The sequence below is a fragment of the Etheostoma cragini genome, chromosome 1 (genome assembly GCF_013103735.1).
Source record: "Etheostoma cragini isolate CJK2018 chromosome 1, CSU_Ecrag_1.0, whole genome shotgun sequence".
Classification (NCBI taxonomy): Eukaryota; Metazoa; Chordata; class Actinopteri; order Perciformes; family Percidae; genus Etheostoma; species Etheostoma cragini.
Genome location: NC_048407.1, coordinates 12,613,578 through 12,627,347, shown reverse-complemented (window position 1 = coordinate 12,627,347; position 13,770 = coordinate 12,613,578). Strand labels below are relative to the sequence as shown.

The window sequence follows — 13,770 nt, the reverse complement described above, 5'->3', positions numbered from 1 at the left end:
GTTTCATCCTGCACAGCACGCTCGGCCTTGTTTACGTGTTGCTAGTTTGGAGGACCACCGGCTGGGCCACTCGGCGGTCGCTTCTGGGCCGCATGTGGCCCGCGGGCCGCCAATTGAATAGCTCTGGGCTAGTAGTTTGAGGCCCAAATATGTATGTCAAATTATCCAATATTGCTTAAAAAAGAAGAAGCAAAGATTGGAGAAAAGGCCAACAAACAAAACAATGTGTGTTGCTTTTATTGTCTCTCCACTCCAAAGATTTGTCTTGTGACCCTTCACAGGGGGCCTGCCCCTTAGGGTTGGGAACCTGGACGGAGCCACCAAACTGTAGGAAGGAGTAATACAGGCCTATGTCACCATGTGACTAATAATAATCAGAAAAAATCTAATTGCTATTATTTTTGCCAGGGTATCTGAATGCATGGCATACGCGGCTCTGCTCATTGCAGCTGCTGACCCCGGACCAGCTGAAGAGGGTCATTAACAGCTTGTTTCACCTAACCTCCCCGGCACTGAGGTTAAGTGTGAGAGACATGTGCTTGGTATTTTATTTTATTACATCCTTTAACTTTATTTTTCTCTTAAAAGGCTACATTTTGGTAAGTTCTGTTTGAAGTTTGAAGACCATTTCCCCCACTTTTTTGCAATTAAAACAGCAACACACTGCTTCTGAGCAATATTCCCATCATCTATAGGCTATTTAAAATAATTCACATATTTGACCTTTTCCATGAAACTAGGCCTACTTTTTGAGAAAATGCTCCGCCCCACTGAACACAATCCTTTTTTGCACAATCCCCATTTTGCAGCAGGGGCTGCACTTTTTTTTTCTTCTTTTTTTTTCTTAGGGCATATAGTTTTAAACGAGAAACCATGATGGAGATGTATCTGATTTCAGTATTTTTAGCAAGTATCCTTATTATACCGTTCGCACTCAAAACTTTGTTCCCTTATCTTTGGATGGATATTCTGTATTTCGGGGATCTACTGCGGATTTTAGTGAAGTTTGCGTCGAGGCGAAGAAGGAGACCTTTCTTTTTCGTGTTGGATCGTTTCTTGGAGCAGACCGCTGCGCATCCAGACAAGCCGTTCATTGTGTTTGAAAATGACGACTACTCGTACACTGACACAGATAAAAGAAGCAACAAAACAGCCAACGCGCTTCAGTCTCACCCTGGGTATAACCCTGGGGACACCGTCGCACTTTTCATGGGGAATGAACCCGCCTTTCTGTTTACCTGGCTGGCGCTGGCTAAACTGGGCTCTCCTGTTGCTCTTCTCAACCACAACATCCGCGCCAAGTCTCTGCTGCACTGCTTTAACTGCTGCAAGGCGAAGGTGTTGATTGCAGCCTCAGGTATGCATCCGCGTGCGTGTGTTTTAACTGAAACAGATATACTGCACACCATGTGTGTGTATACACATATGTATTGCAAACAGACCTAAGTACTACGCAGATACAAACATCTGCCTCTGCACCACTAAAGTGAATATACAATTACTATAAAAATAAATAAATATATAAATGCATATCACACTGTTGTCAAAACCCACGCAACTGACATAGACACACTTGCAGACAGCATCTTGGACGTTTCTGTTCGATACTGTATGGTGATGTTGTCCCATTTCATAGTGGTATGTTTTTACCCCTAGACCTTACCATTCGGTTTTTAAGGGGTAGGAGGTATGGGTAAGATGGAGAAATGGGATTTAGTCTTAAACTTATCGCATTAAGGCCTTCTCTTCAAAGAGCTGTTGGCTTCTGATTGGATGTTAGATTTTTTTAAAGGCTTAAATTGATTTAATGTGGCTTAGAAAGGAATTGATGATTTATTTATTTAAATTATTAAAGCTTCAGTGCATAACCTTTTTAGATTAATGAACGTCCATTACATTGTCAAAAGAGTTGATACAAAGCTAATTAAGACTATCAGCTCCAAACAACACTCTCTGCATTTCTCAGTATGGCTATGTTTGCGCACAGAAGGCTTGTATTGCATGTGGACATGCCTACAGATTTATTGTCATAAGGCCTACTTAGAATTTCTCATGGGGTAAACATAAACTATGCACTGTAGCTACAACCTGTAGCTTCAACCCTAAATATGAAATATTGATCTAGACAGACTTTGTATCCAACTGAAGTATACATGGTAAGCCTTCCTCCAAAGGGATTAAGTACAGAATTTTAAGACAAGACTCAGTGGGCTTTTTAGGGTCTTAAAATTTGCCTTTGGGATAATTTGAGCAGCTTTTAACTGAGTCAGGGGTGTTTTCAAAATGCTGCAGTGCACATTGTCATTGTCTCTTGAACTACTCCCTAAACATTCACTGACTGGCTTCCAACTTCTCAGTAACTGCTGTCCATACCTAAAACCTAGGGTGAAAGTTGAGCTTGCAAGATCTTGTTTGGCTTTAATCATGCTTGCATTTTCTGTAAAGCTGAACATTTCACAGCCAATTGTGAGCCAATATCTGTCTGATAATCTAATATCTAGTGATAAAGATTGTTTTATGGTATGTCCCTTTCTAGAGCTAAAGGAAGCAGTGGAGGACGTGCTGCCCTCACTGATAGAGAAGGGCGTCACCATCCTCCTGATGACCAAATGTTGTGACACACCTGGGATTGAGAGCTTCTCTGAGAAAGTGGACAAGGCATCAGACATCCCGCTCCCTCGATCCCTCAGATCACACATTGAATACAAAAGTCCTGCAGTGTATATTTACACCTCTGGAACTACAGGTATCACTTTCATTTGATAATCTGTTACCACAACAACATAATATCAGTGCTTCAGCTTTGTCTTGTTTGTGTCTTGTTGTATTCCAGGTCTCCCAAAGGCAGCTGTGGTCAATCAGAACCGCCTCTTAACAGCTCTGGCTGTTTTATCTTCAAACTGTGTAACGTCTAGTGATGTCATCTACCTCAACCTGCCTCTGTATCACACAGCTGGATTCATGATTGGCTTTATCGGATCCATTGAGACGGGTGAGGCCTGTAAAACAAATAAGACTTTTTGAGGGTTGTGTGAGATTCCTTGCAGACTGGTGACTACTTACTGAGCTAACATGGAGTTGTTAGGTTGTTATTTTCAAATTCAGACTGCATCAATAGGTAAAATCTGCATAAAGTCTCTGCCACAGTTAACTATACATTCATAAGTTTACCAAGTTAATATGGGCTCCAACTGCAAGCCAGTTATTATTGAATGCTAGTCAAAAAAACGTGTGTCTCTACTTCTTAAACTAAATAAACCATTAAATGTATCGTCACAAAGGTGTGTAAGGGAAATTATACATCCCACATACTACACATACAAACATTTTTTGAATATCTTTACTGCACATGTAATCATTTTTATTAATTTCTACTATGTGTGATCACTCTGAATCAGTGGTGTAGTCTAATGTATTGTAGAGGGTATACTGTACGGTACATATGTGGGCCTATATATATATATATACTGTATATATATATATATACTGTATATATATATATATATATATATATATATATATATATATATATATATATATATATATATATATATAAATGGGCCAGGATGGACTTTTGGGGAGGGCCATATCATAGTGGGGGGGTCTCAGTGTCCTCCCCCAGGAAACCTTTGAGCGTCAAAGACTTAATTTCCTGCAATTTACGGTGAAAGACAAAATGCTAAGAAAAAAACAGAACACAGATGACAATTCAAATTATTTCAAAATTATAATGAAAAGCATGTTGTTATGTGCCATTGCACATTTTTAAGTGGGTTTATGGAAATACTGCATACTGGGTATACCTGCGTATTACGTAGACTACACCATTGCTCTGAATTTGTACCATACAGCATACTGTAAACCTTACCCATGTTAACCTTAAACTTGATGGATTAACAGGTTATCGTAAATGTAATATTATGGGTCCATGGAATGTGCTTTACCCAAAAAGTTTATAAGTATAGCAAATGTCAGGTGGCAAGAGAAATGAACAGAAAGTGTCTAACAAAATTTGCACTGACAGCTGTTTTTCTTAGCTCTTGAAAGGTTGACGTTTTAGAGATACATGGTTTTAACAAGACAACTACAATCATCATTTTACAACTGTATTAAGGAGACAAAAGTGAAAGATATTACATGTCACAATGGTCATATATTTAGGTGTTTTGTTTTAGAATGCAATCATTGACAAGGTATTGAGGTATCATTTGTCATTAATATGCAGATTCATTACAGTGGTACCCTTTTACAAGACCTTCATAAGATTCTGAGGCCGTTGTGCTACAAAATTGTAAATTGAATCAAATGTGTTTCCACACTACACACAAAGTGGTGCCCCTGCTCCTCCTCCTCCCTCTGGTTGTTCTGTCCCTGTGAGAAACGAAATGAAAGAGTCTTTTGTCACTGTTAACCAGTAATCTGAACAGAGCTGGGTCAACTAAGACCAAAATACCTCTACTTTTAAACGGTTTTGTTCTAAATAGGCAAAAGTTCACACTGCTATTATATGTCTTGGTACCCAGTCTGAGTAACACACATTTTAGGAGATTTTCAACACTGCACCAGAACAATCACCGTCCTGTTGTGCAGTACATGCAGTTGAATGGAATACACTTGGCATGAGTGTGTCTTACATAACGTACAGCAAATACAACTTGAACTTAATTCAAAATATAAATGGAGTGTAGAAATAACCCTATTGGAACGATCAATAAATCTTACAACTGGAATTTTAGGCATCACTTGTATGTGTACTTTTTATAAATGAATATTAAAAATAACTGATCCTTTTGACAGTTGGAAAAAGTAAATGGAAAAAATGTGAATCCGTCGTCATCACATGTATCTGCTGCTTAGCTTATAATCAATTAGATGTTTTTCTGTCTTATTTCGAAGGGTCGACTATCATTTTGAAGAGGAAGTTCTCTGCCTCTCAGTTTTGGGATGACTGCAGGAAATACAATGTGACTGTTGTGCAGTACATAGGAGAGGTGATTCGTTACCTCTGTAGTACACCAAAGGTAGGTTAACTGTTTCCAGCTTTTCATACAGTGTTGTTGCAGCCATGCAGAGCTGAGTACTGCAAAACTAAACACATTACAATATCTGTGCTTTCTGGAAGTAGGAATATTTTTTTTGCAGATTTTATAGTCTGAGTAGCATTTTTTAATTATTTTAAGTTGCTGATACTCCAAATCCGGGGCGGCAAAAATACCGTCAGAGGAAGATTTATTTTGGACAGAATGCATTTGTACAATTTAAGGGACAACTAAAATGTATATAATTGCAGTTTTACTCTTCTGTGGTTGTGAAAGATCTGTCAAGATGTCATAAGAAAATCGCCATCTCTGATGTCTCATATATAAAAAATACTGCTCCAATAGTTTGACAAATTGATATATTAGTTCAGCCCTATTTTATAACCAGTATCCATTAAGTGAAAACCTGCCATTTTTCTTTTTAAATTACCTGATTAGAACTCAAACAAGGCCATTCGGGATATGTGGCTTGGCACTGCGGGAATCATGTCTCCTCTCTGCCACCTTAACTACTAAAATGTAAAACTCTTTAGAGACAGCTGCGGAAACACTGTGTACTGTGAACCGGCTGCAGTAAGTTACCATTAGGACAGATCTAGTCAGAGATGACTTTCCAAATCAGTACATTCCCCCAGTGCAGCACAGCTGGCTTACCAAAATAGAAATCGTTAAATCTCATACTATCTGGTTTCAGCCTTCTGCGTCATTATCTGTAGGGGTTTGAACGGCATAAAAATATAGGGATACATGAACTGTTGATATAATAAATAGCAATGTTTTAAAAGTAACATTGCATAATATTCAGATCTCTTATAAAATATGCATCTGCTGTATTTAGGAGTACTGTAAACATTCTGCCTACATGTATGGCCATTCAGAGTATCTAATTGCATCACATGAAGTGCAGTCTCAAATTTACTGCGTGACCCTGTGCGAGTCACAGGAGGTGGTCTGTCTGTATCTGGTCACCACTAGGAATAGATGTTGACCTTAAGTTCTGAAGACCATATCTGGTAACTTGGCAACCAAATTACCCTGGACTAGTAGACTTTAGGGTCACATTTATTACATTTCATATTTTGAAGTCACACAGAAGTATTTATGCCCAGGTAAACTGGTTTCTAATGTCAAATTCTTCTATATAGACCTGGATTAACCAAATTTGATCAGAGAGGATCATAATTAGGTAATTTGTGTAGTACTTGCAAAAATGCTTGATCTATTTGTTTTAATTGTTATATGACAATGCAGAGAGAAAATGACAAGGACCATAAAGTAAGGCTAGCCATTGGCAACGGTGTCAGAGCAGAGATTTGGAGAGAGTTTGTCAATCGCTTTGGGGACATTCAGATCCGAGAGTTTTACGCCTCCACCGAGGGAAATGTTGGCTTTGTCAACTACGCAGGAAAAATTGGAGCTATTGGACGAGTTAACTTTTTTCATCAGGTAAGTATGAGATAAAACAACATTTATGTTTATGTTAACATTGTTTCTGGCATTAATTACACCCAATTTGTTACGGTATGTAAAATATATGTACAGTGGGGTTCAAAACGTTGGACACCCCAGGTAAAAATTTGTATTAACGTGCATAAAGAAGCCAAGAAAAAATGGAAAAATATCAAATGACCGATTTGACATTCATATAATATGTCACAAAAAGTTAGATTTTATGTTTTGTCATTTACACTTTCAAATAACAGAAAACAAAAAAATTGCATCTGCAAAAGTTAGAGCTCCCTGCAGAGTTATTACCTTGTACTACCCCTTTTGGCAAGTATCACAGCTTGGAAACACTTCTTGTAGCCAGCCAAGAGTCTTTTGATTCTTGTTTGAGGTATCTTCGGCCATTCTTCCTTCCAAAAGTCTTCCAGTTCTTTGAGATGTCACGCACTGCTCTTTTAAGGTCTATCCATAGATTTTCAATTATGTTGAGGTCAGGAGATTGTGAAGGCCATGGCAAAACCTTCAGTTTTACGCCTCTTGATGTAATCCACTGTGGATTTTGAGGTGTGTTTAGGATCATTATCCATTTGTAGAAGCCATCCTCTCTTTAACTTCATCTTTTTCCCAGATGGCATCAAGTTAGTGTCCAAAATGTGCTGAAATTTTATTTAATTCATTTTTCCTTCTACTCGTGAAATGTTCACTGTGCCACTGGCTGCAAGACAACCCCAAAGCATGATTGACCCCCCCCCCCATGCTTAACAGTCGGACAGAAAGTTCTATTTTAACCTCATCGGTCCACAGAACTTTTTCCCACAATGCATCAGGCTTTATAGTTGAATGGTGTACCACAACTCCAGTGTCTGCCAGGTCTTTCTGGATGGAACGTGCAGTCAAACATTGGACTTGCTTTTCTCACAATCCTGCAAGCTGTTCTGTCTGATATTGTTCTTGGTCTTCCAGATCTTGATTTAACTTCCACTGTTCCTGATGACTGCCATTTCTTAATTACATTCCTAACAGAGGATATTGGCATCTGAAAACGCTTTGCTATCTTCTTTTAGCCTTCTCCGCTTTGTGAGCGTCAACTATTTTCAGTTTCAGTTTTCTAGACAACTGCTTAGAAGAAGCCATGGTGCTGATTGTTGGGGCCAGGTCAGATGAGTCTGGGCATTTAAAACCTTAAGACTGACATCACCTGGTCTTTCTAGACGATTATTAAGAACAATCCATGACACTGTCAGGTCTCAGCTTTCCAAAGGGGGCGATGCATGCTAGAAACTCAGCAGGGTGCCCAAACTTTTGCAGACGCCATTTTTTTGTTTTCTGTTATTTTGAAAGTGTAAATGATGGAAATAACTTCTAACTTTTTTCGATATATTATACAAATGTCTAATCTGTCATTTAAGGCCTTTTGGAGATTTTTCCATCTTTTCTTGCCTTCTTTATGCCCATTAATACAAATTTTTACCTGGAGTGCCCAAACTTTTGAACCCCACTGTGTGTGTGTGTGTGTGTGTAGTTGGAATCACAAATATACTGTATATACATAAATTAGAATTCCATACCCATGTCACTACATTAATAAATAATATGGGAATAATATGTTTTATTCTGCTGCCGGTGTAAAAATGTATTTGACACAATTAATTTACTTCCTCCTGTAGAAGCTGTTTCCCTTCACTCTTATTAAGTACGACACAGAGCGGGATGAACCGATTCGAGATGCTAATGGCCTCTGTGTGGAGTCGCCCAAAGGTAAAGAAACTCCCTCTTAAACTTATATTTGCTCAATGTTACATCTTAATCTTATAGGCAGAGACTATTTATCACCCAAATCAGGACACCAATGATGTGGCAAGTATTCCATTGCTGGACAATGGCAGTAAAAGACATATCTCTTTGCTTTTGCTTCAAGGTGAGACAGGACTGCTGGTGTCAAAGATCACAGATATCGCACCTTTTGTCGGCTACGCCCAGAATGAAGAACAAACGGAGAGGAAAAGACTCCGCAATGTTCTCAAGAAAGGAGATCTTTACTTCAACAGTGGTGACTTAATGAGGATCGATAAAGACAACTTCATTTACTTTCAGGATCGTGTAGGTGACACATTCAGGTACAAAACTCCTGTGCACCGGGATTTGATTTTTAAGCTTATTGTTGCTGTTTTTTACAAAATAGTATTGTTATTTACTGCAGTATCAGTCATAATTTGCAAAGACAAATTAAAAACTTAAACAAATGGAGAATAACACATAAAAGGCCACTGACTTTTTACTGAAAAGCCATTTAAGGAAAAAATAAGCCCTTTAAAGCTGGATTTAAAAATAAAGCTGGAACCTTTGTCTTACCATTAGCAGTAAGCGTAATTACACAAACGCTGTCGACGTGCTTAGGAAAGGTACTGGTTAATACAGGTCAACTGAGGTACCCTGTAACCAATCAAAGAGCCAGAATAAGCAGCTCTGAACTGCAAACCCAAAAGTCCACCTGGCACATCTGCGCTGCGTTCCAGCTGCGCCACAGCTGCCAGACATTGCTGCCAGAGCAATCACTGCCACTCAAGACAGTGCTTCCCAAAAGCATCCTAGAAGCGTCTCTCTGCCAAAGAATGACCAAATGAACTAAATTCGCAAGCGAAACGGTCTGCTTCTGAAATGCCCCCCGGTTTGGTACTGCAAGCCGGAGGATGGAACAAAACTATTGCGGCATCTGCAGTTGCTGGAATCCCCCGGTTAGTGAGTGAACGAGGTTATTTGACGGCACTTTGTGAGAGTCCCTGGACCATCTAAAGTATATCTGGTCCCAAATGTGGCTGCATGGCTGTTGCCCATCTCATCCTCAGTGCATTGGCTTCCTATCAAGTTCAGGATTCATTTTAAGGTTCTTGTTCTGACATACAGGGCCTTGCATGTTCAGGCACCAGTCTAAATTTCTGACCTGCTGCATTCTTATCAGATCATCACTTATTATCAGATGCTCTGACCAGGGCTCACTGGTTGTTCCTCAGGCTAAACTAAAAACAAAAGGTGATCAGCATTTTCGGGGCTTTCGGTGTGCCAGCGCAAGGGATGTGGCCATAGATACCAGACACCAGAACTCCATTATACTGAGAAATACAGAGAGCTTTCCCTGGGGACTTAATCACCATTATCCTCTCCCTGTTTTTGTGATGCAATCCATTATTGTTATTCAGCACTCTTTCTCTTACAACTATCATAACTCAATAGGACTGTTTTTTCTTGTTTGAGCCCACAGGTGGAAAGGTGAGAATGTAGCCACAAATGAGGTGTCTGACATCCTGACAATCAGTGATTGCCTCAAAGAAGCCAGCGTTTATGGAGTCCAAGTGCCAGGTGACGTTCTTTTTTGTTTAATAAAAATGGCATGACTTACAAATGGCAGAACATTGAAGAGAGACGTTGGTAGTAAAAGGGTAAAGAGAGGCTTTGTCTGTTAAAATGTTGTTTCGGCAATGTAGGGCACGAGGGGCGGATAGGGATGGCAGCTGTCACTGTAAAGGAAGGTGCCCAGTTCGATGGAAGTAGAATATACCACCATGTGGTTAACTACCTGCCTTCATATGCCCGACCACGCTTTATAAGAATACAGGTACGTTTATTCCACAGACGCTCTTACTTTTGGGAAAAACATTGCATTCAATTTAAATAGATAAAATTATTTGACACACATTTGTTCAGTTCTCAAACAATGTAAATAACAAAGATTGTTATGCAAAGTTTATGCCAATTTGGCAATACAGACAACAGAATATGTTCATGTTTTTCCACGATGTGAATAAAAGTGATGATATACAATGAACAGTATAGTACCTATTGCACTCTTCTTCCATCTAGAATGCTGTAGAGGTGACAGGGACTTTCAAGCAGATGAAGGTGAAGTTAGTGGAGGAGAGTTTTGATCCAGGACGTATCCGGGACCCTCTTTACATCCTTGATGATAAAGAGAAGAGTTTCGTACCGCTGAGATCTCAGGTCTACAACTCCATCATATCAGGAAACATCAAACTATAATTAGGCTCCTAGGGTTCATCCCATTACCGTCATCCGCATCTTCTTTTCCCTCCCTTAGCGTCACCCCTCATAAGATGCAAGGGTAGAGGAATCCACATTTGGGAAATGGGACATCCTCATTTACTCAAGTATCAATTTACGTATGGCATAAGCACAGTGGTATCACCTGTCACTGGGCTTAACGCAAACTAAATCCCACATAGACCCTCTACAATTTAGTTTTAATTTGTAGGGCTTGTCCCACCTTGGCTTGTTTATTTTTTTGCCAGCTGGGGATCTGGGGCTAGAGCATTTATACACATGTAACAATATAACAATTCCGCATAACATAGGCTGCACTCATGATCTCACTTCCATCTCCTCTGGTAGCCTTCTCTCTTTGAATCCTCAGATCAATCGATTTTCAGTTCAAGTGATCGAGGATGGAGGAGTTGAGGAGGGATACTGGGATGAACCCTTAGTGTTCATTAACTGTGCCAGCTTTTAGTCTGGCTGCAGTGATGCTTTTAATAAGGAACATCCAGCTCAGTGACCATTTTTTGTTAATATTATATAATAACCATATTATTGTGTGTAGTAAAATAATGGGGAGACATAAACATATTTATTAAAAGCATTAGATGGGAATCAGAAGTGTAGGATTAATTTGTAAGGATTTGTGTCAGGGGCAAGAGTCAGCCTGCATGTGGGGGAGGGGGTTTGAGCATATAAAATTACATAATTACTGGCAAGTGATAATATAAATAGTTGATGTACAAGCATGATGTTTGCTTTCCAGTATGAGGACTGCTGCTTTTACTTCATTCAGTCTAATAACGGTGTTAAAAAGCATTGCTGTATGTATGGATAAACAGATAGCTTAGCTCATTGAGATGCTATTGGACTTTCTCTTAAAAGTACTTAACATAATGTCTTTCTTATGGGAAAGCTATGAGTAGCATGTAAGGGTTTTTAATAGTTACAAAACAAATGTATAACAGGACCTTATTTGAATTGTATATTTATGTGCCAGTATCTGTATATATTAATTACTTTCATATTCATTGTTAGTTTCTTTTAGCTTTGATCTTTTTCTTTGATAATTTACTTGCAGCAGGTTTAAAAGAGATTCTGACACATTTTTGTGTTTTGAAGTTTTGAAAGTAGAAAAAAAGCTCTTTAAAATCATTTAATAAAAAATTGAAACTCAAATGTGTTATTCCCTTTTACATTTTCATGAATATCCTCTTCCTGTTTGAGACACAATCTGTTATTGTTTTACAGCACTCTTTCTACAAAAAGTATCATAATTGTCATTATCTGTTGTGTACTATTGCAATCTATTCAGAAATATCTTCCTTTTGATGCTCTTATCTTTTCAAACGTCTCTACCGCCTGTCATTAAGAGCCATACCCTTCTTTAGAGCGCCTTGTCAGCACTGGTGAAAAGTCATTCCCACCCATTATCATTCTGGTAATGGGGGAAAAAAACACTCTGGGTTGCTAATATTTCTTTAGTCACATGTCTTTGGTGGCACTACGCCCAGGGTGCAGCAATGGTGCTCTTGCAAAATACTGTAGATAGCAGAAGGGGCGGAGAATTCTGTCTGAAATAGGCGGCCAATGGCAGATTTATACCAGTCTCAGTCCAAAAATGCAAATTACCCTATAATTAAAAAATGGAATTGGCTTCCTGTTGAAAGCAAAGTTTGGAATTCAAAACATATTATGGCCGACAAGGTTTTACAGGGTCTATGTACGCATTTTTTAACCAGATGTTTCAGTATGTTCAGGACTCTCATGGCCTGAATGCGAGGGCTAGTCTATCTAACCTGAAAGCCATTCTAAAAAGTAAAGTAGGGAGAAACACATTTCTTTTCTCACTTTACTTGAGGTCAAAGAAGATTTTCATGACACAATCATAATGATCTCATGATAGCCAATGTAAAAGCCAACCACTTCTGACAGATTAATGTGTTGTTACCACATAAAGCTGAGATGATTTGATAAATAGGCCTGCTATGACATAATAATGGCCGGTTATGTTGTTTAGGTTAATGTCAAGTTGTCATAACACAAACAATGTTGTCTTGGTTAATGTCAACATCACAAACAATGCCAATTTTGCATTAAGTTTCATAATTGTGTAATTATGTAATCTGTAATTTACAGAGTGACACTTAATGACAACATACATAAACATTCATAAAGACTCCATGTTTATGACCGGTGTCATGTCATGGTTATGACAATGTCATGTCAGTCTTATGCACACCCCTTCTAATGAAGTGTGACAGGGTTGCTTAAGATAAGGAATAATAGCTAAAGTGCCAAACCTGTAAGCACGGTTTATACAGTAGAATATATTCAATCATTGTAAATTTGTAGAAAGTGTCAGTCTGGCTGCAAACGGAATCCTGAAAGTTTCAACTTTTACATCACATTCACTGTAGACCCAAAGTACAAGTTACGCCTTTTGAACTTTGGCTGTTTTTTTCCCGTTTGTGGAAATAATTTCTCCAACTGCCGAAATTATCACCTTTCTGTAAATGCCTACTTTTTATGCTTTTACTGCTGCATGGTCCTCTCTTGTACTCCTATTTGATCTTTGTGTTATCATCATGTTGTCAGAACAAGCTTCCTTGCAGATGATTTGTGCTCTAAGAATAATTCAACTTGGATGTAAATGACCTCTCCTCAAAAGTGTAAAAGCCTGAGTGACAAAGAAGGCCGATTCAATCATTGCTGACCTTAGTCACCCATTGTTCCGTGAGTTCAGGTCGCTTCCATCTGGTCACAGATAGAATCTGCCAAGATGCAGCTCTGTGGGAATTGAACATTTCAGATGTAGTACTCAATATATTGATTTTAGTGAAGCCCATGTGTGTGGGATGTGAGCTTGTCAGTTGAGTCAGCTGACAGTCTACTGGGAGTTAACGTTAAAGAGCCATTGTCTTGAAGATAGGCAAACTTATGCTAACATTAAATGACCCTTGTTCTCAGAGACTTTATCAACCTGGTCATGAGGTCAGCAATTGCTCTTTTGTCCACTTAATGACATGTAAGGCAAGACACTCTGAAAGTCAGAAGAGAACAAGTTCCAGTTCTTGTCTTCATGCTGCATGAAAGAAATAGAATGGATTAATCTCATCGTCTACTCTATAATCGTTTTTTGAAGACATTATTCTACAGTACTTTAAGAACTCATAAGTCCCTGTTGCTATTGGTCTGCTGGATAGCATCATGCAATTAGTGTAAATGACGTCTTATT

At 38.8% G+C, this 13,770-nt stretch overlaps 1 protein-coding gene across 1 annotated transcript; it reads left to right on the top strand.

Annotated features, from left to right (window-relative positions):
• Nucleotides 1–822: 822 nt before the first annotated feature.
• Nucleotides 823–10,913, top strand: LOC117947427 (very long-chain acyl-CoA synthetase-like). The gene is made up of 10 exons (XM_034876336.1): nt 823–1,357; nt 2,537–2,746; nt 2,834–2,992; nt 4,897–5,021; nt 6,291–6,485; nt 8,153–8,243; nt 8,404–8,602; nt 9,745–9,842; nt 9,968–10,098; nt 10,344–10,913. The coding sequence occupies exons 1-10, from the start codon at nt 874–876 to the stop codon at nt 10,518–10,520; spliced, it is 1,869 nt and encodes a 622-aa protein (XP_034732227.1). The 5' UTR covers nt 823–873; the 3' UTR covers nt 10,521–10,913.
• Nucleotides 10,914–13,770: the final 2,857 nt, after the last annotated feature.